General features: G+C 47.3%; 1 protein-coding gene across 1 annotated transcript in view; it reads right to left on the bottom strand.

The window, feature by feature from the left end:
- Nucleotides 1-23,998, bottom strand: part of IRAK1 (interleukin 1 receptor associated kinase 1) — a 44,292-nt gene extending 20,294 nt beyond the window's left edge. The window contains exon 1 of the mRNA XM_069985827.1: nucleotides 23,816-23,998. Within this exon, the coding sequence (XP_069841928.1) occupies nucleotides 23,816-23,912 (97 nt within the window). The 5' untranslated portion in view covers nucleotides 23,913-23,998. The remainder of the gene's footprint in view (nucleotides 1-23,815) is intronic.
- Nucleotides 23,999-24,380: the final 382 nt, after the last annotated feature.

Below are 24,380 nucleotides of genomic sequence, written 5' to 3'. Positions count from 1 at the left end.
TCTGCAAACGGACAGCACAGATACAGTATATATCACTGCTGTCAGTTTGTCTTTATCATAACCGGCCTTACATCCCGTGTTCACACAGAATGTGTGGCCAATGATGAGAAATTTTGAAGCCTGCTCTAAATAAAGGATCAGCATTTTCCCTGTCCTAAAGTGATTATTTTTACTTTTCTAGCAATGTTCCTGGCTGATAATCGGACTGTGTAAAATGCCCTTATTGCACAGCATTTCTATAGCATTTAAGCAGGGCCGTTTCTTGCACAGGGCGACGGCATGGGGCGCCGACAGTTAGGGGGCGCTGGTGGCACCCCCAGGACCTCACACAGCCTGGGTTGAATAGCTCACCACGCGCCCCCAGACCGTCACTCAGCCGCCCGCTCCCCCCATCTGCGCCCATCTGAGCGCATCCGCAGCTGCCCCGCCCACCATGATCGCGCTCATATGAGCGTCCAAGACTTGCCCCAGCCTCCCCTCTGCCCGCCCAATCGAATCAGCGCAGAGCGGGAGCGTGGGGCTGCTTGCAGCCGGCCGTGGCGGCCGTATTGATTGGCTGCGTGCACCACGGCCGGCCGCAGCAGCTCCACGTTCCCGCCCTGCGTTGATTCGATTGGAAGAACACGTCGGAATGTCAAGTGGGCAGTAGGTGTGGCTGCTGCTACTACCACTGCAGCACTCATCTCACAGGTCAAGGTGAGAAGGCAGCCAGTGTATGATCATGTGGGGAAGTGTATATGTATGTTTGTGTGGAGGAGGGGGGGGAAATAGTGTGTGGAGCCGGGGTCAGGGGGGGGGGGAAATAGTGTGTGGAGCCGGGGTCAGGGGGGGGGGGGAAATAGTGTGTGGAGCCGGGGTCAGGGGGGGGGGGGAAATAGTGTGTGGAGCCGGGGTCAGGGGGGGGGAATAGTGTGTGGAGCCGGGGTCAGGAGGGATTGTGTGTGGAGCCGGGGTCAGGGGGGGGGGGGGGGAAATAGTGAGTGGAGCCGGGGTCGGGGGGGGGGGAAATAGTGTGTGGAGCCGGGGTCGGGGGGGGGGGGAAATAGTGTGTGGAGCCAGGGTCAGGGGGGGGGAAATAGTGTGTGGAGCCGGGGTCAGGGGGGGGAATAGTGTGTGGAGCCGGGGTCAGGAGGGATTGTGTGTGGATGCCAGTCAGGTTAATTGCAGGCAGGAGGGGAACTTACTATGGTGGGTACAGCAGGCACATTATTACTATATGGAGGACACAGCAGGGAATCCTATATACAGGGGGAAACCCACATAGCTACTGACTTTACTGCACGTGACACAAAAAAGTGGAAGTTGCTGGATAAGTGCGGAGCCTAAGATGTCTGTCTGGCAGGTTTAGAAGAGACAAATTGTAGCTGCAAGAAATCATCATGGAGGTCTGGGCCAGATGGAGAGGAAAGGGACGCCTCAGATCAAAAAAGACGTCACCTGTGGGTCACTGAAACACTGCTGTAGTACACACACTGGTTCTTTCTAGCAACGACCCAAATAAACAACCGGGGGGGGGTTGTGGCGCTTTTATCAAGATTCACCTGTAGTCAAATTTTACCTAGAAACTGCCCTGCATTTAAGGTTTCTAATACACTAAGGTTATAATACACACTGTAATTTTTGGTGCTGCAGAAAAGCTAAACAGATCAAACCAGATCAAAAAGGTTCCACTCACTAACAACGATCAGGACTTACGCTCCCCCCCCCCCCCCTCCTGCCCCCCAAACAACTGGAGTCTACTGTTGAGGATTTTCTTCTCTTAAAAGTAGCAGAGAGTGGTAAAAAAAGAGCCTCTCTGACTCTGGAGGACCAGTCCTGTCCTCCATTAAAAAGAAAACCCATTTACTAAGGGCAGTGTGTAACGTCATTTTCTCCTGTGGTGGCACCGTGGAGATCCGGAATAATCTGCCACATTCCCCAATAGATTATTGCTTATTGACGGAGGTACCAGCAGTGGAATACTTTGGACAAAAAATTATTCACTCTGTAGTATAGGTCACTACCTACCCAGGCACATAATGGGTTAAACATCACTTTAAAGGGATGTAATACTTGGTGTTTGCAAACTACAATTGACCCAGACAATACCGCTGCCAAAAACTACCGCACGGCATTGTTGTGGAGACGTGTATGAGGAATGACAGCCGCATTGTTCTACGGAGGCAGATGTTCTTTTAATTAGGAATTGTGCCCGGGGAACCCATGTGGAGCCTTCTTTATGCCAATATCATAATGAATTTCAATGTACGTGGATTATCTAGATGGTGGCCCTAATCCTTAGCTGGCCGTTTCTTGTAGCCAATGCCGGTGTCTGCACACGACTTGTGTTGAACCACATGGCTGACGTTACTACACGTCCAGCATGGTTTACTGTAGTATTAAGAAAAGGGCGAGACTGGTAGGAATGGCAGCAATTTATATAACAAAAGACTTTTCTTTGTCTAAGCAGCTTCCACACCTAATGTCCCATATTATGTTGGCACTAGAGATGAGCAAAGCGTGCTAAGTTACATATTGTACAAAGTAATCTGCTCAACTTTTGAAGCGCAATGTCTGGGTGCTCCATGGGGAAGATGGAGACGGCCCAACAGCCAAGGACTGGCTATGGCTGTATCCATGTTTTCCAAGTGGTCCTTGGCTGTCTCTACCTCGTCCACGAAATCAGCATTCAAAAGTTGAGCGGGCTGCTTCGTACGAATCGTAATGCTTCACTCATCTCTAGTTGGTACTCCTCCTTATCAATACATTCACCTTTGTTCCAACTTAAAAAGAGTTGCCGGATTAAGTAAAAAAATACAATACAAACTGGTAGGGCTGTTAGAGCTTGATTTAAACTATCTAAACGTTATCCCCTATCTACAGTTGATCAGGATGTCCAACCACTGGGACTCCCAAAGATCCCAAGAATGGAGGAAAATCGACCCCCAATTGAATGGCATGCTCTATGCACGGCCAGTGCTCTATTCATTCTCTATGGGGTGTCGGAACATTGCCGAACTTAGCATGAGGCACTCAAATTTCCCCCCATTCTAGGGATCATCACAGACCATCTTGGTATCTTCATCCTCTGGAGAGGGGATACCCCATTAAACAATAGGCAATTTTCCCATCAGCACATTCCCCTTAACTTAGCAGTTCAGCACTGGAGGAGGCAGCTTGCGTGATTTTCACCATCAGGCGGATTTGTATTTACAAGCAAGCGGCTTTATTTATCACACATAAAGACCACATTCCTGCCCAACCTGTGTGACGATTACCCCATAACCTCATAAAACGTGAGATAAGAGGCAGAACAACGCCAACAAAGCATGAGCCCTTGTCTCAAATCCAATGCTGATCTAAAAGTCTATGGGGATTTTTCTTTTCCATAAAACCTATTTATTTAGGGCTAGCCCCAATGTCCATCCACGTGTGCTTTCTGCTAAGGTCAACAAGCAGGATAATAGTTCATGGAATTCACTTATGATCTGTGTGACTATCTATGGCTGCCCAGCATAGAAACACAATACTTTATTATTCATGACCATAAATAACCATAAACCCACCATGAGTCACAGATCTGTCTCAGCAGCATGTTTATCGTGTCCACACAACACAAGCAGGCATGAAAATAAAAAAAATAATATTATAATGATAGATTAGAGAGACGCTGTATCTATTGACAGACTACAGAGCCAATGCGAGCAGCAGGTGGAGCTTCCCTCGGGTTTGAACTTCAGCGACTGGTGCGGCTCCCATGTAAATACGAAAAGCAAACAGAGTCGACAAATACAAGTGTCTATTATTCAGAAAACTGATCACATAGACATAACAGTGGGTCACACAGACCCAGCGGCCGGGCAGTAAAGAGTCAGGTATAGGTACCTACATGACACCCAAACTAGATGCTTGTCAGTGCAACCATAGACTGCTGAAGGGAGGCAGTGCTAAACCTCATTCAAAAAAAAAACAAAACACACACACACCTTCCTAACTTGTTATGACATTTACAGCCTTAAAAAATATAATCCCATCATTAACCGAGAGAATCCACCCACAGCTATTTCCATAATTCCCTATGACTGATGGCTAATGCGCCTCTATGTTGTCTGGAGATCCCTCAACAACCAGCAATGATTCATCCAAAAAGTCACAGACCTGGCATTCTTGCATTACCGGACAACGAATCACTAAAAACAGAAGAAAAACAAAGGTCTCATATTGGTCCATAAAAGTGAAGTTCCAGGTCCGGGCAGTGGAATCCTTGTAGATTAGGCATGGCCTGGGTTTTCAGATCTGTTTCAGGAGAGAATACTGGGCAATGTAGTGCACAACCGCAGAGCGCTGTCCTTGGGACAAAGATCGCTGCACCATGTCGGGGATTGAAACACCAACCTAAACTTTTCAGAGGTCTGGATGATCATTGATGTCAAAAGTTTAAACAAATGACCCCGACACCATATCCTCAAGGACAATTTCAACTTGGTCATCAATTGCCAGGACACCAGTAGGCCTGAAATAGCCAATGATATCCAAAGTAACAGCTATGAACTCCCCCTAAGGACTCCTTCACACACTCAATGTCCCGCCAGCAGCTACAGACACAGGCAGGACCACGAATGTGCATCTGCAGCTGTCCACGGCCTCTGCGAGAGGGCATGGACCTCTGCATTCAACATAGGGAACCTGCAATGCAAACGTATTATGGCTCACCAGTATTTTTTGCAACACAGAACCGACCGCAACACACATCCATAGCACGTACAGATGTGTGTATGGGGCCATGGAAATTATTGGGCCTCCATTCTGCCCATAGCCATGGACCTGCAGCCCAGATCCTGTGTGCACAGACGTAACCCAAGCAGTCAATTTTCTAGGGCCTCGTCCGGACATCTCCCACCGCCACACACACGTCACCACTATTGGGAGTTGTGTGTGTGGGGGGGGGGGGGGGGGGGGGGAGAGAGTTAACTCATTAACCCCTTCTTTACTAATACAGTCTTCTTTATTAATTTGCTTTGATGTACGAGTGATTTGGATTACAAGCAGGTTTCTGTAACAAATTATGCTCGCAATCCAGGTTTCACTGTATATATCAGGGGTCCCCAAACTTTTAACACAGGGGGCCAGTTCACTGTCCCTAAGACCGTCGGAGGGCCGGACTATAAAATAAATAAATAAATATTATATATATATATATATATATATATATATATATATATATATATATATATATATATATAATTAAATCCCAGTGCAAAATGCCACAACGCCCCCCCCCCCCCAAAAGTAAAAGCATCCCTCTCTTTCCACCCCTCACCCAGCCCCCACTCAACCAGCCTCCCCAACTCCCCCTTCACACCGTATACTAATAATGTATCCCTGCATTGTCCCCCATATAGTTATATTGTCCCCCTGCAATGTCCCCCATATAGTTATATTGTCCCCTGCAATGTCCCCCATATAGTAATAATGTTCCCCATATAGTAATAATGTCCCCCATATAGTTATAATGACCCCCTGCAGTGTCCCGCATATAGTTAATATGCCCCCCTGCATTGCTACAAAAAAAAAAAAAAAAAAAATTATACTCACCTAATACTGTGTTCATCTCTTCTAGCCTCTTCAGCCGGTCAGTCGCCGGAGGGATCCCCCAGCAGGAGCAGCGACGTCATCACTGCCCCCGCCGGAGGTTCCTCAGAGATCATTTCCAGGTTACATCCCAGGCGGGGGGGTTGGTGGTCCGTGCAGCGTGGAGGAGGCTGGCGGCAGGGCTGACATCTCACACAGATCCCGGAGCAGTGTCAGATGTTATCCCTGCCGCCAGCCTCCTCCGCGCTGCACGGACCACCAGGGGCAGTGATGACATCGCTGTACCTGCTGGGGGATGCCTTTGGCGGGGATGTCGGCAGCAGTGTGGATGCGGGGCAGGGGCTGGCGTGATCCGGAAGGGGAAACTCTTTTATTGGTGCTTAGTGAGAGCAGTCTTCTCACTGACCACCAATGAAAGAGTTGTCCCTTCCGGAAGTGCGGCGGGGCCGGATAAAAGGGCCGTAGTTTGGGGACCCCTGGTATATATGAAGCATTCGGAAGGTCTTCAGGCCCTTTCACATTAGCAAATTGGAGTCTTTTGCTAAAACAAAAATAAAAAAAATAAAAAGTTTTCTCCCGACCATTCTGCACTCAATACCCCCCAAAATGAGAACGTAATTATTAAGTATACGCAATGGCATGCATGAGTATTCTGTCCCATGAGGAGGAAGGAACTGCCTGTAGAGCTCAGAGAGAGGATTGTGTGGAGGAACAGATCTCAAGAAGGAGACAAAGACATCTGCTGCAATGAAGCTTCCCAAGAGCCCAGCGGCCTACCTAAAGCATCTGAAAACTTTCCGAATTTATCGTTGAGGCCAAAACCAGGGTCCAAAACATGGAAGAGATAATAAGCCAATGGTCTCTGATACAGGCTCCTCCCCTTTGCTTTGAGGGGCCACCTGCCATGGCCATGCTGAGTGTGACGGCATCGCTGCAGGACAATACACAACGTACCACGTTCCCAGCAGGTCCTTTCATTTATTATATTCTATTATATTCTATAGTTAGACATCTCCCAGTAGACCCAGGACAAGGAGGAGATTACAGTCTTATGCTGTTATTACGTTTACAGCCCAGTGACTGACGGCAGGTATACTGGGAAAACACTCGCGAGTCAATGTGTCATCAGAATTACAGGGCAATAAGACATCATAAAAGAATGCTAAAAGCAATGGAGGAGAGGAGTAGTATATACTGTAAATCCCGACATAAAATATGACATAATGCTCGCATGCACTTTAGGATGTGGACTTTTCACACCCGGCATTATACTGAATCTGATTTAGGAAATACAGAACGTGCCCACACACCCTCAATAGCTTTTCATTCAGTTGACCGCTATATCTACTGTTCACTCCATACACATGAGCGTTCATCTTGGCTGAGTATTCATCTGTGCTGAATGGCGAGAAGAGATGTAAGCCGCAATAAGCTTCAAAAGCGCAATGTGTGAACACAGCCTCATAACTACGATATATCCTGACAGCGGCAGCATACACATTGAGCTGGATGGGAAGGGGTCCCACAGATGATGACTTACTGTGAACTACAAGACAAAGTTATATGACCCAGGACAGACCACTTCCTCAGACACATTAAAAGGGTTATCCAGTGCTACAAAAACATGGCCACTTTCTTTCAGAGACAACACGACTCCTTGTCTCCAGTTCAGGTGTTGTTTGCAATTAAGCTCTATTCACTTCAATGAAACTGAGCAGCAAAACAGCACCCAAGCTGGAGACAAGAGTGGGGTTGCCTCTGGAAGAAAGTGGCCATGTTTTTGTAGCGCTGGATAACCCCTTCAAACTGCGATTTTCTGAAGGTCAGGCTGGTCACATGACAATTACAGTAATAACATGCATGGATATAGCTGAGCTGGAATGAAACAGATGACAATGTAGGGCCAGTGATGGTGAGTCTGCATTATAAGTGCAAAAAAAATTAAATATAAATATTTTTTTTTTCTTTAAAGGATTTTTCAGATAAAACACACTGTATTGCTTGAAAAAACCCTTTAACTTTCCTACTGCATAAAGAAGCTCAGGGCTGAATGGTGAATGCTGCTCTACATGAATATTATGCAATGTATTCACAGGGTTACTCAGCATAAACCATAGAGCAGCGTTCAGAGGTTTAGCGTTCAGCCCTATTACTAAGTTAATGGCTCAAATGACGATGACAACGTCCAAGATGACTTTTTTTTTTTTTTCTCCATTCCTTACTTTCGATTCAGAAAACACACCAGGCGGGTGTGAGAGACTGATTCACCCCATGTACGCAGCCAGAATAAATACACCGAGATTCCTTTCTGCTTAATAATTTTATTTTGTATAATTTTTAGCTTTAAGTACCCTAAAACCATTATTATTAACCATTATGGGGGCACCGTCAGATTTATCATCAGCGGTCAAGTCCATAAACAATAATAGCCCAATAATTTAGGCAGAATCAGCTGACAATCTAAGGTGTATGTTAGAGAAACTGTAGATTGTTTTCCCCGCATAAGACCCCTCTGGTAGAGGCTAAAGCTGGCCAGTAGAGATGAGCGAACCTGGAGCATGCTCGAGTCCATCCGAACCCGAACTTTCGGCATTTTATTAGCGGTGGCTGCTGAACTTGGATAAAGCCCTAAGGCTATGTGGAAAACATGGATATAGTCATTGGCTGTATCCATGTTTTCCAGACAACCTTAGGGCTTTATCCAAGTTCAGCAGCCCCAGCTAATCAAATGCCGAACGATTGGGTTCGGATGGACTCGAGCATGCTCGAGGTTCGCTCATCTCTACTGGCCAGCCATTACTCTCCATATCCCCATACATACTTGGCTGAGCATGTACTCTGAGTGAGGACAGGGGAGAAACCAGACCGCTCTGCCAAAAGGGATCAGGCATGCTAAAACTCATCTCTTTTTAGAGAATAGGTACACATCGCATAGGAAGCCAATCCCGCCAGAATCGTCACTTTTATCTAATGTGTACGGAGAACTTGAAAGTACAGTGGTACCTTGGTTTAAGAGTAACTTGGTTTAAGAGCGTTTTGGTTTAAGAGCTCACAGTTTTTTAAAATTGTGACTTGGTTTAAGAGCATTGCTTTGGTTTAAGAGCTCCCTGTACTGGGTGGGGGCACAAGTTGAGGAGGGGTATGGTCTGCATAGCGGGGTCTACAGTACTGTATTCTGACCCAGGATGTCTCCCTCACTTTCCAAATCATAGCAGATCCACTTCAGGCTGGGGCTTGCATCAGGGGACAGGACTGTGGAGGTAATCTCTCCATAGCTGTAACCCCTCTCTCCCCGGACAGAGAGTGCTGCATGTATGTGCCCACATCTGCCCTGCTCATTCCTTCATGCTCCCTGCAGTCTCTCTCAGCCCTTGCATTTCCCATCCTCTCCATTACTGTACAGTAACTTATAATATCACAGATTCTGCTGTTTCTGAATGTTTGTTTCATCTGTTTTAGATGTTATTCAGAATAATAAATCATTATTTTTGGGGTGTGGAACCAATTCTCTGCATTTCTATGATTTCTTATGGGAAAATTTGCTTTGGTATAAGAGTGGATTTGGATTACAAGCACGGTCCCGGAACGAATTATACTCGTAATCCAAGGCACCACTGTATTCCCAAAATGAAGATTAACACTAAATGACAATAAAAGACTAAAATAGGTAAATTACATTAGTTTGTCAAACATCACTGTTTGTAAAAAAAACTTACCCTTGTTTGCCCACATTACATTCTGCTTTAGATCTTTTTTAGGCCAAGCATGAGCAGATTTGGGCAATGGTGGCTACTAGGGATCGTCTGAACCTGCCGAGGTTCGGGTTCGTATGAACCTGAACTCCCGGCAGCAGATTCCCGCTGTCTGCCCGCTCCGTGGAGCGGGCGGATACAGCGGGAGTAACGCCTGGAAAACTGGGATACAGCCTATGGCTATGGCTGTATCCCAGTTTTCCAGGCGGTCCTCCCGCTGGATCCGCCTGCTCCACGGAGCGGGCAGACAGCGGGAATCATTACTGAGGGTTCGGGTTCGTGCGAACCCGAACCAAACTCTGTTCGGACGATCCCTAGCGGCTACCATGCATAGACTAGCATTATTGTATTTAAGTACATGGCAGGAATGCGCAGTATGGTCCTCAGCACTGATCTCTGGGTAGGGGTATCATGGGTAACGCAGTTTTCCTTTTTCCCTATGGTAACTTGGGTCTCTTCTAAAGATGAGCGAACTTACAGTTAACTGGTTAGTCTGTAGCCTAGAAGAGTCCAGGATGAGATACGTGGATATGTCATAAAAGTCCCAATGGGAAAACCCCTTTTATATTGTAAGGGAAAAAAAAGATTTCAAAGTGGGGAAAACCCTTTAAATGTCTGCCAAACTCAACACCTATGGAGGGACGGGCCGACCATCCAATACAATGGATATGTTCTAAGGGGAAGACAAGCTGTTGCCAGACGCCTGGTCCATCCACAAGCCGGGGCCAAGCAAGTGTATAAAAAAAACAGGCAGGGATTAAGCCGCAGAGAAGACATGACTGTATATTTCCATTCTCCGCTTCCAATGACTTGTGAGATGGTGAGTCAGCAGGTTGGATCCTCTTTATTTTTTACAGAAGATTCTGGAGCTGAAGTGGACCTGACGCCTTGACTTACGAGGCCAAAGACTTCCAGTCTACATTTTACCTGATCTATCAGGGCAGAGCCGGTATAGAGGTTGGCTCCCTAAATGTCCCCCATGCCTAAGGTGAACATACCCTCTTTGCAGAAACAGATGGTGCATTTCTCACCTCCATCCAGCGCACCTGTCTACATCACTGATCTCCAACCTGAAGCTGGGCCTCCCAGCGTGCCATGGCGGCCACACGAGTTGTAGTTTCATGGCACCTGCAGAGCGGCAGGGTGGGGACCACTCATCTACATCTGGTGTATTTCCCTTTACAGAGTCTTACATACATGCGACCATCTCACATCTGACTCATTCCAATGTTATATTTTTCTCTCAGTCTCAATTCTATACACAGTAAATGGGTTTTTAATTGGATCTCTCCATAGTGGCGCTGGAACACCGTGCCCGATGCTTCATGCTAATCTCTCCTCTGACATTTTGCCCAGAGTTCAGCACAATAGGAAGCAGAATCATATCCGCACTGAGCCTGGCACAATTCCCAGGGAAAGCCATTGACAGGCAGGGTAGGCCCTGACAGAAGCGGCTGCATAATAGGGTCTCACAGCGCCGCTCCGGTGATGTGGGCTAAATATAAAGCCATCAAACCTGCGTGCAATGACGAATCTTGTATGTAGCGCAATAGAAGAGAGTTGTGAATACAAAAGCTGAACTACACTGCAAAGGCTAAGACAACAGCGACATATAACAAGCGGCTACGCATGTTCCCCATAATCCCATAAACAAGAGGGTCAGGCAGCTGAAATCCAACATACCCGATCCTTCTCATGTCGAGGAGAGTCAAGAGTCTTCAGGTCGCACCTAAGGGACGCAACCTTTGACGCGCGGATATTCACGGGTGACATTCATCACCATAAATACAGTGCGAGAAAGAAGGGATTCCCCCCGGTGAGGAATGACTGACAGGACAAGGATGTAAATGTATATAAGAAGGTGGGGGCTGCCCCGCTATAGAGGAAGGAAAGATCTGCAGTAATTCATACGTCTAACACATGTGATCCCTATAGTAGATTAGAACAAGGTTGTGGGTGTATTCTGATGAATGACATTTATCCCAGAAATGCCCTTTAAAAATAAAATCCTTTAAAATCAGGGATGTAGAACCTCCGGTCCTCAAGTTCATCCAATGCGGTCCGCAGACATGTGCCGCGCACAGCGCCCTCCAGTGTCCCGCAAGAGAAACCAGAGAATAGGCAGGCCCTAAAAACAAGATCTAAAGTAATAGAAGTGAGTTCATGTCTCAAAAAAAACAAGGTACACAACAAAAGCTTGAGACTATGGCAAGAACTCAAATCCATAAACTTTTACAATCTGTATTAGGCTCACAGACGCACAGATTAAACACACAGCTGGGTACAGACCCATGTGCCCCGCAGGCATGGCACAAAGACGCAGGAGGGTACTGTGCGTGCCGGCACCTGTACACCAGGGATGTCTTCCTAAGCTCCGGGGGCCGAGCACGATAACATAATCTCATTACGTGCTGCCTATAGGAGGAGGAAGAGGGCGGCCTCAGCACTGGAGTGGAGGAAAGGTGAATGGGATAGCCATTATTTTTTCTTTTTTTGGTACAGACATTTGGGAGTGGGGGGTTAACTACACTGCTGAAAACATCTTGCAAGGAAATCCGTAATGTAGGATCAGCAGCAAAGATGGAAATCAAAATCCCTTTTAGATTCTGTAAGAGAACTTCAAGCAGAAACCCATGCGATTCGGAGAAGATTTGTCTTACTGAATCCTATGCTGCACTTACCTTTCCATCATAAGGGAGAGAACACAACGGAGATGGATGAGACTGATAAAGATGGTTTCAAAATCTGAATGTTCTTATTAAAAAAAAAAAAAATCTTCCATTGAAGGAAGTTGGCCCAGACCTCATCTTAACCACAGACACAAGTGATTGATCAGTTCTGGAAATGAACGTAAGAACAGAAGAAACAGAAGATTTATCACCGAAGGATCGGGAAATCTGACCTATATACACGAGAGCCGCACCACAATCATTGAGACACTCACAGATCCAAGGCCAAAAAACTAAAGCGGGTTATCTCACTATGAAGTGTAACAGAAGATCACACAGCCGCAGGCTACATGTGGTCGGTCCGGGAAGAGAGCATCAGGTTCGGCATCTCAGTAAAAACCTACCACAATGGAACAGCAGTACAAAGGGTGACAACCTTCCACAATAACCATGTGGCATACTATGGGGATCAATAGCTAAAGACTGACGAGGGTGGACCTGTAGACTCCAAATTATTGCAAACAACGTGGACCAAGGAAAGACATCAATGGACCAGAGTCCTGTTTCCTGTTGAACCTTACGGACAGCCTAGTGCACATCTAAAGCGGATGGTGCACCACTGGGATTCCACAGGCCGGTGTTGGCTGTGGGGACATTTTCCTGGCATGCCTAGGACCATCGGTCATCATACAACAATCCTTAAATGGTGATCACTGTAGGCCCTGATAGCTGACCAGTTGAGCTCGTATCTTCAGGAGTAGTGTTGAGCAGATTTTCAAACTGTTCGGATTCGGCAATGTTCTCTGAACCCGAATGCTCGGCATCTGATTCCTCATGGCCGCAGAAGGATGCAGCCCTAGGGCTGCCAGAAAAACATGGCTACAGGGACGGCTGTCCAGCAAGTGCAAGAATACAGCATGAACATGATGTAGCCGTCACTATGATCCCCACATCTCTAGCATGCTATTTATGCTACTTACAATAGTTGATGATTTGCCTAGGGCGAATCACATATGTATTCTACTATAAGATATGCTACAGAAATCCAAGACTGACGCTTGAATTTCTGCCATGACATGTACCACAGATCCGCCCAAGGATTATCCCCGCCGTCTTTCAATAGGGCTGATCCGCAGCTTTTCTGTGCGGAATCCACAAGAATAATAATCAGGCTTATTCTCGGCGGCACGGACCCACCTCCAGAAGGATTGGTTTTCTCGCTGTGAATGTGCATGGAAGGTAGCAGAACCCTGAGCGTGTGAACGTACAGAGGCCAATTCTCACCTGAGTCTGTGGCCATAAAGTCAAGAACCAGCCTTTTATTTCTGCCGCAGATCATATAATAAATGTATAACCCAAACACACATCAAGACGCGTTCTCCAACACAACAACACAGTCAATAAGTAAAACAGTAGTTAACTAGTACAATGTGATGCAAGGGACAAGATTTATTTCTTCCTTTGAGGATAAAAGAATGTAAGAAATGTGATGCCGGATCATGGAGCGGCTGGGGCTGATCCCGGCATACACTATGGTTCTTATTATATCAGCGTTCTAAGCCAAATCAAGGAACAGGTTCAAAACACAGAAAAAGGTGCAAATCTCTTTACATATCAGGAAAAAAAAAGATTTCCTGACCTACAGACTTCTATTGGGCACGGACTCCCTTCAGGATTTTTCCATTCCGGAAAATAGCTCAGGAAATTATAGAAGCTGCCCTATTTTTGTCCGAAATTGACCATAGAATTCTATGTGAGCGTCCGGAATTCCAAACGCTTTCCTGATGCGCATCCAGAATTCCAGACACTACAGCACATTTTTTTCAGTCAGGAAATCCTGAAAGCATTCCTGATGGTTTCCTCACCGGAAATAGTGATAACAGTCAGTCCTGGTTTCCTGATAGTAAAAACTGACAACGGACAAATCAGGTGGTTCTCACCATTCATTAAATTAAAAAAATAAAAATAAAAAAAAAACTGACTAGAAAGAGTATCAGATAGGTGGCGTTGTAGCAGTACCTGTATATTATTTGCATACATTTAGACTGACTCGTGTGGGTGATCATCTGTTATTTCCTAACAGAACGGCCAACTCTGATCTCAACCCGTGTGACTTCTGGGTATGGGATTTCTTGAAGGACTAGGGGGAGATTCATCAAAAAGTGTAAAATTTAGACTGGTGCAAACTTCCCCCAGCAACCAATCACAGCTCCTCTTTCCTTTCACCAGAGCTGGAAGCTGAGCTGTGATTGGTTGCTGTGGGCAGTTGGCACCAGTCTAAATTTTTCACCTTTTGATAAATCTCCCCCTAGGTCTTCTGTCACCATGTTGTTGCGATTAAAGTTGACTCACTGTGTTCAGTAATGGAGAACATGGTTTTGCAAATGAAGAGCATTGTTGAAAACCAAAGGGGACATATTGAACATTTTTAGAGTGATTTAGCAACAGTGCCACCTATCAAACACTTTCTGGCATTTTCTTTATTTTATTAAATGGTGAACACATCATGTGAAGGGCTCATTATTTTTTTCAGTAGTAGAATGTCCTCCAAGGCTGGACGAAGTCTTTAATAACTACGGACAGGTGGTGGTGGGGGACTGAAAAAGGCAATATGCTTACCAGTCTCTGAGCCTGCACATCCGTCAGTTGGGTCATGATGTAGCCAGCGGGGAGCACAGAAGACAACCAGCGGAGTCCAGGACTAGCATGTGGTGCAGCACGGGCTCGGAGACCAGTAAGCATATTGCCTTTTTCAATTTCCCCCCACCCCCTGCCCATAATGAGTTGTTAATTCCCGGCCGGACTTCTCCTTTAAATAGGTCACTATGTGAATTGGAGCAATTCTCGGATTTATCTACTTCCTTATCTGAAAACACAGATCTGTGGCCAGGAATGTGTCAGCAGCCTGTCAGAGACTTAACATAGGAAAGACCAAGGAGTATATCACACACACCACAGATCCAAGAGGAACCCAAGTGAGACGTTTCTTCAAAGGAGAAGTCCGGGAAAATCAATTTTTATTTTTTTTTTAAACTAATACTCGGCATGGGGTGGATAAAAGAAATAACATGTTCTCACCTCCCCCTGCTCCAGCACTTGTGGCCGTGTACTGTCACTCCCATCCCCGAATGCTTCCTGGTCTGAGCGGGGACCCGGGTCCTGATGTGTAAGGTCCTCTCTGCCAGTCAGCTGCCGAGGCGCGACCCCACTACGACCACTGACTAGCCAAGTGGACCACACATCATGACCCGGATCCCCGGTCAGACCCAGAAGCGTCCGGGGATCGGAGTGGCAGTACACAGACAACAGTGCTGGAGCGGGGAAGGTAAGAACACATTATTTCTTTTATCCTCTAGAGTACTTGTTTAAAAAAATAGCTTTGCCCGGACTTCTTCCTTAAAGCGACTCTGTACCCACAATCTGACCCCCCCAAACCACTTGTACCTTCGGATAGCTGCTTTTAATCCAAGATCTGTCCTGGGGTCCTTTCGGCAGGTGATGCAGTTATTGTCCTAAACAACAACTTTTAAACTGGCAGCCCTGTGCCAAACTGCCGTGGCCTGGAGTATCTGTGCCCTAACTTTGCACCATCCCCTCCGTCGCTTCTCCCCCCTACCCCAGAACATTTTCTCCTGTCTGAACATTGCACAGGTGCCTTAATGATCCAGCCCATGTGCCGTGCTGCCACAGGTGGGGAATAGGAGACAATCTGCCTGGAGCATTCCTAATGATTAGGAGGGCGGGGAGGAAGGAAGGTGGGGTGGTGCAAAGTTAGGGCACAGATACTCCTGTTTGGCACGGGCTGCCAGTTTAAAAGTTGTTTTTTAGGACAATAACTGCATCACCTGCAGAATGGACCACAGGACAGAACTTAGATTAAAAGCAGCTATCCGAAGGTACAAGTGGTTTGGGGGAGGGGGGGTCAGATTGTGGGTACAGAGTCGCTTTAAGTTTTACCAGATCAGAAGCAAAAGACTGGGGAAAAAAAGATATGTAATAATAATAATAATAATCCAATAACGATGATTATTACTATAAAAGTAGTTATTTCATTAGAATGTTTAGAATTTGATAAAGTTCAGAGGCGTCACCTTTAATAGTCTCACTGGGTAAAAGCCCCGTTTCGCAAGAGCGACACTTCCACGCGTTATCCCCGTAGTTGTGGTCATAAATGTATATATAAAAAAAAAAAAAAATAGGAAGAGTCGTGGTTTCACTCAGTACCAGCAGCTGCACGGACTAGGAGTACACACATCTCACTATGTATGCTGCCTCTACAAAGACTGGAATCTCCCCAATGAAGTCCTGTGCTTGCCGTCACTCCCCGGCCATATAGACAAGTGATTCACATGGAGGAAAACCCCTATACATATATACATGGCTCACACACACAAACTGCCTTATACAGGTTCCTCATATACGAAGGCCCCACCATCCAGGCTGTTCTAACAGAAATATAGTCAACATATTCTAGGTGCTTAGCTAATATACTGGCAAAATGGTATTCCCACATAGACTGAGGCACATCCATTGACTCCATCGCATAACTCTGTATTGAAAGAGAGTATTAGAATCTTTTATAATATATCTTACCAGAGACACCAGTCTCCTTTTCTGCTGCCTGCAGCCAACGCATCATTTAACCTGATCTCATGAGGTTATCACTGTAATACATAAAGGACACCACACCAGCAACGGGAATAATAGCTTTGTATTATGTATGTTACCCAAGGGCGATTTTAAGGCTTTTGATCTTCATATCTGTTTAGTCTGATAAGATATTTCTTAGAAAGAAAGAAACGGTCGGATCTGGTTCACTGAAGACTGTGAGCTCGAAAACCAATGAAAGAGCGTCCCCAGGTCTTCTCCATACCATACAAAGTGGGGGTCACAGCGGGACTCACCTACAGGGGAGAGCCCCTCCTATCACACATTTACAACATATAATATAGAATAGTTTTCAAAATTATATTTCCCTCTCTCCAGACCCAGGACATTGACTGCACTGGAACTAGAGAGTGAAGAGGAGAGCGGGAACAGGGAGAGGTGAGTATTTATATGTCTGGTCTGGAGTCTGTACAGAATGGAGGGAGGAGAATCAGGTCTGGGGTCTGGATAGATGGTGGAATATCATGTCCAGGATTCATATACAGGTGGTCTAGAGTCTATATTTATTTAGGTGGTCATACATCCTATTTGTAATCTCAATTCTGTAGGTTGAGGTTGTGAATCTCCCAAAAGTCCCTTTTAAAAAGTTGGCAAACATAATTTATCGTTGAAAAATCGCTTTGTATAATAACACCCTTAGTCACGGCACACCGAGGAGGTGAAAGCGATATACAACCGAGATAAGGCGCACAAAACAGACATACCGCTATACTCTTTCCCCTACACCAGGGGTGGGGAACCTCCGGCCCGCGGGCCGCATCCGGCCCCTGAGACATCCCGATGCGGCCCGCGGCCCGCGGCTCCCCTGTGACACGGGCTGCTTTGGAGGAGGAAGGAGCCGGCGCACACAGCATCCTCTGTGACAGCTGCCGTGCTGTCTGTGTCGGCTCCTTCCTCCTCCAAAGCAGCGCGTGTCTTCAGTCTCCTGCGGGCCGTGCGCGATGACGTCATTTCATCGCGCGCCGCCTGCAGGAGAAGACCAGCACAGAGGACCTGGGAGAGAAGAGGACCTGGACAGCGTGGGAACGGAGGTAAGGTGAGTGGGATGTTTATTTTTTTTTATTTGGGGGTTAAATAGGCTACCAGGGACATGCCTGATGGGGGGGGATAACTAGGCTACCAGGGACATGACTGATGTGGGGGGGGGGATAACTAGGCTACCAGGGACATGACTGATGGGGGGGGGGATAACTAGGCTACCAGGGACATGACTGATGTGGGGGGGGGGATAACTAGGCTACCAGGGACATGACTGATGGGGGGGGGGGGGGGGGATAACTAGGCTACCAGGGACATGACTGATGGGGGGGGATAACTAGGCTACCAGGGACATGACTGATGGGGGGGGGGATAACTGGTCCACCAGGGACATGACTGTTGGGTGTTTACTGGTCCACCAGGCATATGACTGTTGGGGGTTAACTGGTCCACCAGGGACATTACTGTTGGGGGGGGGGGATAACTGGGCCACCAGGGACAAGACTGTTGGGGGTTAACTGGTCCACCAGGGACATGACTGTTGGGGGTTAACTGGTCCACCAGGCATATGACTGTTGGGGGTTAACTGGTCCACCAGGGACATGACTGTTGGGGGTTAACTAGGCTACCAGGGACATGACTGTTGGGGGTTAACTAGGCTACCAGGGACATGACTGTTGGGGGTTAACTAGGCCACCAGGGACATGACTGTTGGGGGTTAACTAGGCCACCAGGGACATGACTAATGGGGTTTAACTAGGCCACCAGGGACAGGCCTGATGGGGGGTTAACTAGGCTACCAGGGACATGACTGATGTGGGTTAACTAGGCTATCAGGGATATGCCTGATGGGGGTTAAATAGGCCACCAGGGACATGCCTGATGAGGGTTAACTAGGCTACCAGGGACATGACTGATGTGGGTTAACTAGGCTACCAGGGACATGCCTGATGGGGGTTAACTGGTCCACCAGGGACAGGCCTGATGGGGGTTAGCTAGGCCACCAGGGACATGACTGTTGGGGGTTAACTAGGCCACCAGGGACATGACTAATGGGGGTTAACTAGGCCACCAGGGACAGGCCTGATGGGGGGTTAACTAGGCTACCAGGGACATGCCTGATGGGGGGTTAACTAGGCTACCAGGGACATGACTGAGGGATTAACTAGGCTACCAGGGACATGACTGATGTGGGTTAACTAGGCTATCAGGGATATGCCTGATGGGGGTTAAATAGGCCACCAGGGACATGCCTGATGAGGGTTAACTAGGCTACCAGGGACATGACTGATGTGGGTTAACTAGGCTACCAGGGACATGCCTGATGGGGGTTAACTGGTCCACCAGGGACAGGCCTGATGGGGGTTAGCTAGGCCACCAGGGACATGACTGTTGGGGGTTAACTAGGCCACCAGGGACATGACTGTTGGGGGTTAACTAGGCCACCAGGGACATGACTAATGGGGGTTAACTAGGCTACCAGGGACAGGCCTGATGGGGGGTTAACTAGGCTACCAGGGACATGACTGATGTGGGTTAATTAGGCTACCAGGGACATGCCTGATGGGGGTTAACTAGGCCACCAGGGACATGCCTGATGGGGGTTAACTAGGCTACCAGGGACATGCCTGATGGGGGGTAACTAGGCTACCAGGGACAAGACTGATGGGGGTTTACTAGGCTACCAGGGACATGCCTGATGGGGGTTAACTAGGCTACCAGGGACAAGACTGATGCGGGTTAACTAGGCTACCAGGGACATGACTGATGGGGGTTAACTAGTCCACCAGGGACATGACTGATGGGGGTTAACTAGGCTACCAGGGACATGCCTGATGGGGGTTAACTAGGCTACCAGGGACATGCCTGATGGGGGTTAACTAGGCTACCAGGGACATGCCTGATGGGGGTTAACTAGGCTACCAGGGACATGGCTGGGGGGGTTAACTAGGCTACCAGGGACATGGCTGGGGGTTAACTACAATAGCAGGGGCACTAGGCGAACAATACCTTGCCTTGCCCTGGGTGCTGCAAACCCCCGCTACTAACTGCCGCGCACGGTATGCGGCCCTCGAATGATTTTATAAATGCCCGACTGGCCCTCGACATGGAAAAGGTTCCCCACCCCTGCCCTACACACCCACAATCGGGACCATCATAGCAGCCGCCTAGTCACTGTGTGGTGAGAAGAATCCCCACTGTTACCATAATGGGGGTTCACGGTGCAGTCACCATTTACACACTGGGCGCGGTAATAAGCGGTATCAGGTCTCTAATCTATATGAGGAACCAGTCACTGATAAGAGAATAGTACAAGACCGGCGGCAGCAAGAGGAAATGCAAATCTCTGCAGTCCCCGCAGGATACAGGGGCAGCCGGCTGGAACACATCACCTGGAACAGAGGTCATATGGAAAGTCGGGGGGATTCCCACTGAAAATAGTCACCACTTACCCAGATCGGCAAATGTATGACGCAAGGGTCCCCCTCATCACTGCAACGGGGACCCCAAGTCTCCCCTCAGATGAGGAAGGGTTTGTATGTACCCTGCTGCTCCATTCAGAGAGTCCATGCTGGACCAGTGCAAGCGGGAACATACTCAGCCCCCATACTGGTGACCTTGGGCGAGTATACACTTATTACCAAGCCAGTATATACAGTCCCACCCCCAACCACCACCACACAGTATGTACAGTACCGCCCAAACCACAGCCGCACAGTATATACAGTACTGCCCCAACCACCACCACACAGTATATACAGTACTGCCCCAACCACCATCGCACAGTATATACAGTAACACCCAAACCACCACCGCACAGTATATACAGTACTGCCCCAACCACCACCGCACAGTATATACAGTACTGCCCAAACCACCACCGCACAGTATATACAGTACTGCCCAAACCACCACCGCACAGTATATACAGTACTGCCCAAACCACCACCGCACAGTATATACAGTACTGCCCCAACCACCACCGCACAGTATATACAGTACTGCCCCAACCACCGCACAGTATATACAGTACTGCCCAAACCACCACCGCACAGTATATACAGTACTGCCAAAACCACCACTGCACAGTATATACAGTACTGCCCAAACCACCACCGCACAGTATATACAGTACTGCCCCAACCACCACCGCACAGTATATACAGTACTGCCCCAACCACCACCGCACAGTATATATAGTACTGCCCAAACGCCACCACACAGTATATATAGTACAGCCCAAACGCCACCACACAGTATATATAGTACTGCCCAAACACCATCACAGTGTGTCAGATATTAGAACTAATAGGATAAATATTATCATTGTGCCCAATATTATCACATTGTGCCCATATAATACCGCTATACAGTGGTCAAGTAGCCGAACTAAAGCTGAAACCCAAGAGCCCTATCTTGCCTGAATTATACCATCATACAGTACCAAATGTTAAAAATAATAGCACCACACAGTGCCTATATAATACCGCTATACGGCGGTTAACTGAATTAATGCTGAAACCCAACTACCCTACCGTGCCTGAATTATATGATCAGAGTACCGAATACTATAAATAATAGACCACACTGTGCCTATATAATACTTCTATACAGTGCTTAAGTGTGAACTCCCAGCATGTTTTTCCAAAACACAAGTGTCCTACCATGCCCAAATTATACCGTCATAAAGTACCCGGATGGCAGCTACATACAGTAGTGACATGCTTCTTGTCTAAATTCTAGTGCTGAAGTAATACTGACATACACTGTCCCAATGATATCATATAGTGCCCACGTTATATCTACATACGGTATTAACGCAGTGTTTCTCAACTCCAGTCCTCAAGTGCCCCCAACATGTCACGACCTGCGGATATTCCATACGAACAGCACCTGATGTACTGACTATCATTATATCACCAGCAAAATACCACCGAAATCCTCAAATGGTGACCTGTTCAGGGTACTAGAGAAGCACTGCCATAAAGCACCTAAATACCACCATACAGTGCCCGCGTGATGTACAGTGCTCAAATAATACAACCATACAATACCACCATACAGTGCCCGCGTGATGTACAGTGCTCAAATAATACAACCATACAATACCACCATACAGTGCCCGAGTGATGTACAGTGCTCAAATAATACAACCATACAATACCACCATACAGTGCCCGCGTGATGTACAGTGCTCAAATAATACAACCATACAATACCACCATACAGTGCCCGCGTGATGTACAGTGCTCAAATAATACAACCATACAATACCACCATACAGTGCCCGAGTGATGTACAGTGCTCAAATAATACAACCATACAATACCACCATACAGTGCCCGAGGGATGTACAGTGCTCAAATAATACAACCATATGCTACCTAAGTAACCCAACATCATACAATACCACCATACAGTGCTCAGATACTGCCATACCTTGTTAAACTGATATCATTTACTGCCCAATACCTACATGTAGTAGTAAGATGTACAATACAGTACTCACATAATTCTGCCATATACTGTGCATATGATATCATGTAGTGCCCAAATACCAAATATAAATAGTAAGATGTGACAGTCCTTAAATTATACCACCATATGCTGTACAAAATGATATCATTAAAATATCCAAATAATAGCAACATGCTATATAGTAAGATGTGTCACACAGTACTCAGATACTGCTATAGCCAGTGCCCAAACATCATACCATGACAAGACACCGCCAAGTCGTGCCCAAACATCTCACTATGAAAAGACACCACCATACCATAACACAATACAAGAAAACATACTGCCATACAGTGCTCGAACACAACACTGCAACAGAACATTCTGCCATACAGTGCCCCAACATCTCACTATGACAGGGCACTGCCATACTGTGACCGAACACAACACTACAACAGAACATACTGCCATACAGTGCCCAAAAATCACACCCCTATACAGTTCCCAAACGTCACACCAGGACAGAACATACCGCCATACAGTGCCCAAACGTCACACCAGGACAGAACATACCGCCATACAGTGCCTAAACGTCACACCAGAACAGAACATACCGCCATACAGTGCCCAAACGTCACACCAGAACAGAACATACCGCCATACAGTGCCCAAACGTTACACCAGGATAGAACATACCGCCATACAGTGCCCAAACGTCACACCAGGACAGAACGTACCACCATACAGTGCCCCAACATCTCACTATGACCGAACACAACACTACAACAGAACATACTGCCATACAGTGCCCAAAAATCACACCCCCATACAGTTCCCAAACATGACACCAGGACAGAACATACCACCATAGAGTGCCCAAACGTCACACCAGGACAGAACATACCGCCATACAGTGCCCAAATGTCACACCAGGATAGAATATACTGCCATACAGTGCCCCAACATCTCACTATGACAAGGCACCGCCACACTGTGACCGAACACAACACTACAACAGAACATACCGCCATACAGTGCCCAAAAATCACACCCCCATACAGTTCCCAAACATCACACCAGGACAGAACATACCGCCATACAGCGCCCAAACATCACACCATGACAGAACGTACCGCCACAGTGCCAAAACGTCACACCAGGACAAAACATACTGCCATACAGTGCCCCAACATCTCACCATGACAGAACGTACCGCCATAGTGCCCAAACATCACACCATGACAGAACATACCGCCATACAGTGCCCAAACATCACACCATGACAGAACATACCGCCATACAGTGCCAAAACGTCACACCAGGACAGAACATACCGCCATACAGTGACCAAACATCACACCATGACAGAACATACCGCCATACAGTGCCCAGACATCAAACAACAGAATACCCCCATACAGCGCCTGAATATTACCACTGTACAGAACCCCTCTATACAGAGGTCACACAAGGTGTACATAATACCGCCATACCGTGCGGAAATATCACACCATAAACAGAATAATGCACTGGTGTCTGCTGGAGTCCAGGGGACTGCTCGGTCTGGTGTACGGGGGATGAAATAACCGTGACGAGATGACAGCTCCTGATAGGTTACCATGCACACCCTGCGATTCATCTGTCGGGGCCGCCGTGCGTTACAGTGGCCGGGGCCCCGCACTATGATTCCGCCGCCGTCCGCCCCGTCTCACAACTCACCGAACTTTTTCCAGTCGGTGTCGTCCAGAGAGTCCATGACCTCACAGAAGCGGAACATGACGGCGGCCGGGACCTGGTACAGGAAGAGCTGCTCCATGGCGAGCGGGACTCACAGCCTGCGGGGCCGCCCGGTCACAGCACGGAGCGGGGAGCAGCTAATGAATAACTCCATACCCCATCACTTCCCCTTACTAATGCCACCATTACCAGTGCGCCTGCGCTGTCGGGACATGTCGGGAGGCGGCGGCCATCTTGGAGGTGGCATCTAATTGATTGACTCCATAGAACTACGTGTCACTGAACTCCCCGACTAATGTAATCTAGTTCTATATAATCCAAGAGAGATGTAGAAACATATTACAGAGACAGAATCATTCCTTTCATCGGGCATTCGGGTAATCCAATACTTAGAAAGTTACCGCAGTTTAATGTTCAGAAGAAGAAGCAGAAAATCCTGTAAATGAGTCAAAGAAGTTTTTTAGTTTTTTTCACTGATTGATGGGGATCCTACATCTGTAAATGCAGTTTAAGTAGACAGCGCCATACATAGTGTAGTGGTGGTGAT

This window comes from Dendropsophus ebraccatus, chromosome 10, assembly GCF_027789765.1.
Source record: "Dendropsophus ebraccatus isolate aDenEbr1 chromosome 10, aDenEbr1.pat, whole genome shotgun sequence".
Lineage (NCBI taxonomy): Eukaryota > Metazoa > Chordata > Amphibia > Anura > Hylidae > Dendropsophus > Dendropsophus ebraccatus.
The sequence above is the reverse complement of the archived record's forward strand: the minus strand, read 5'-3'. Positions and strand labels throughout refer to the sequence as shown.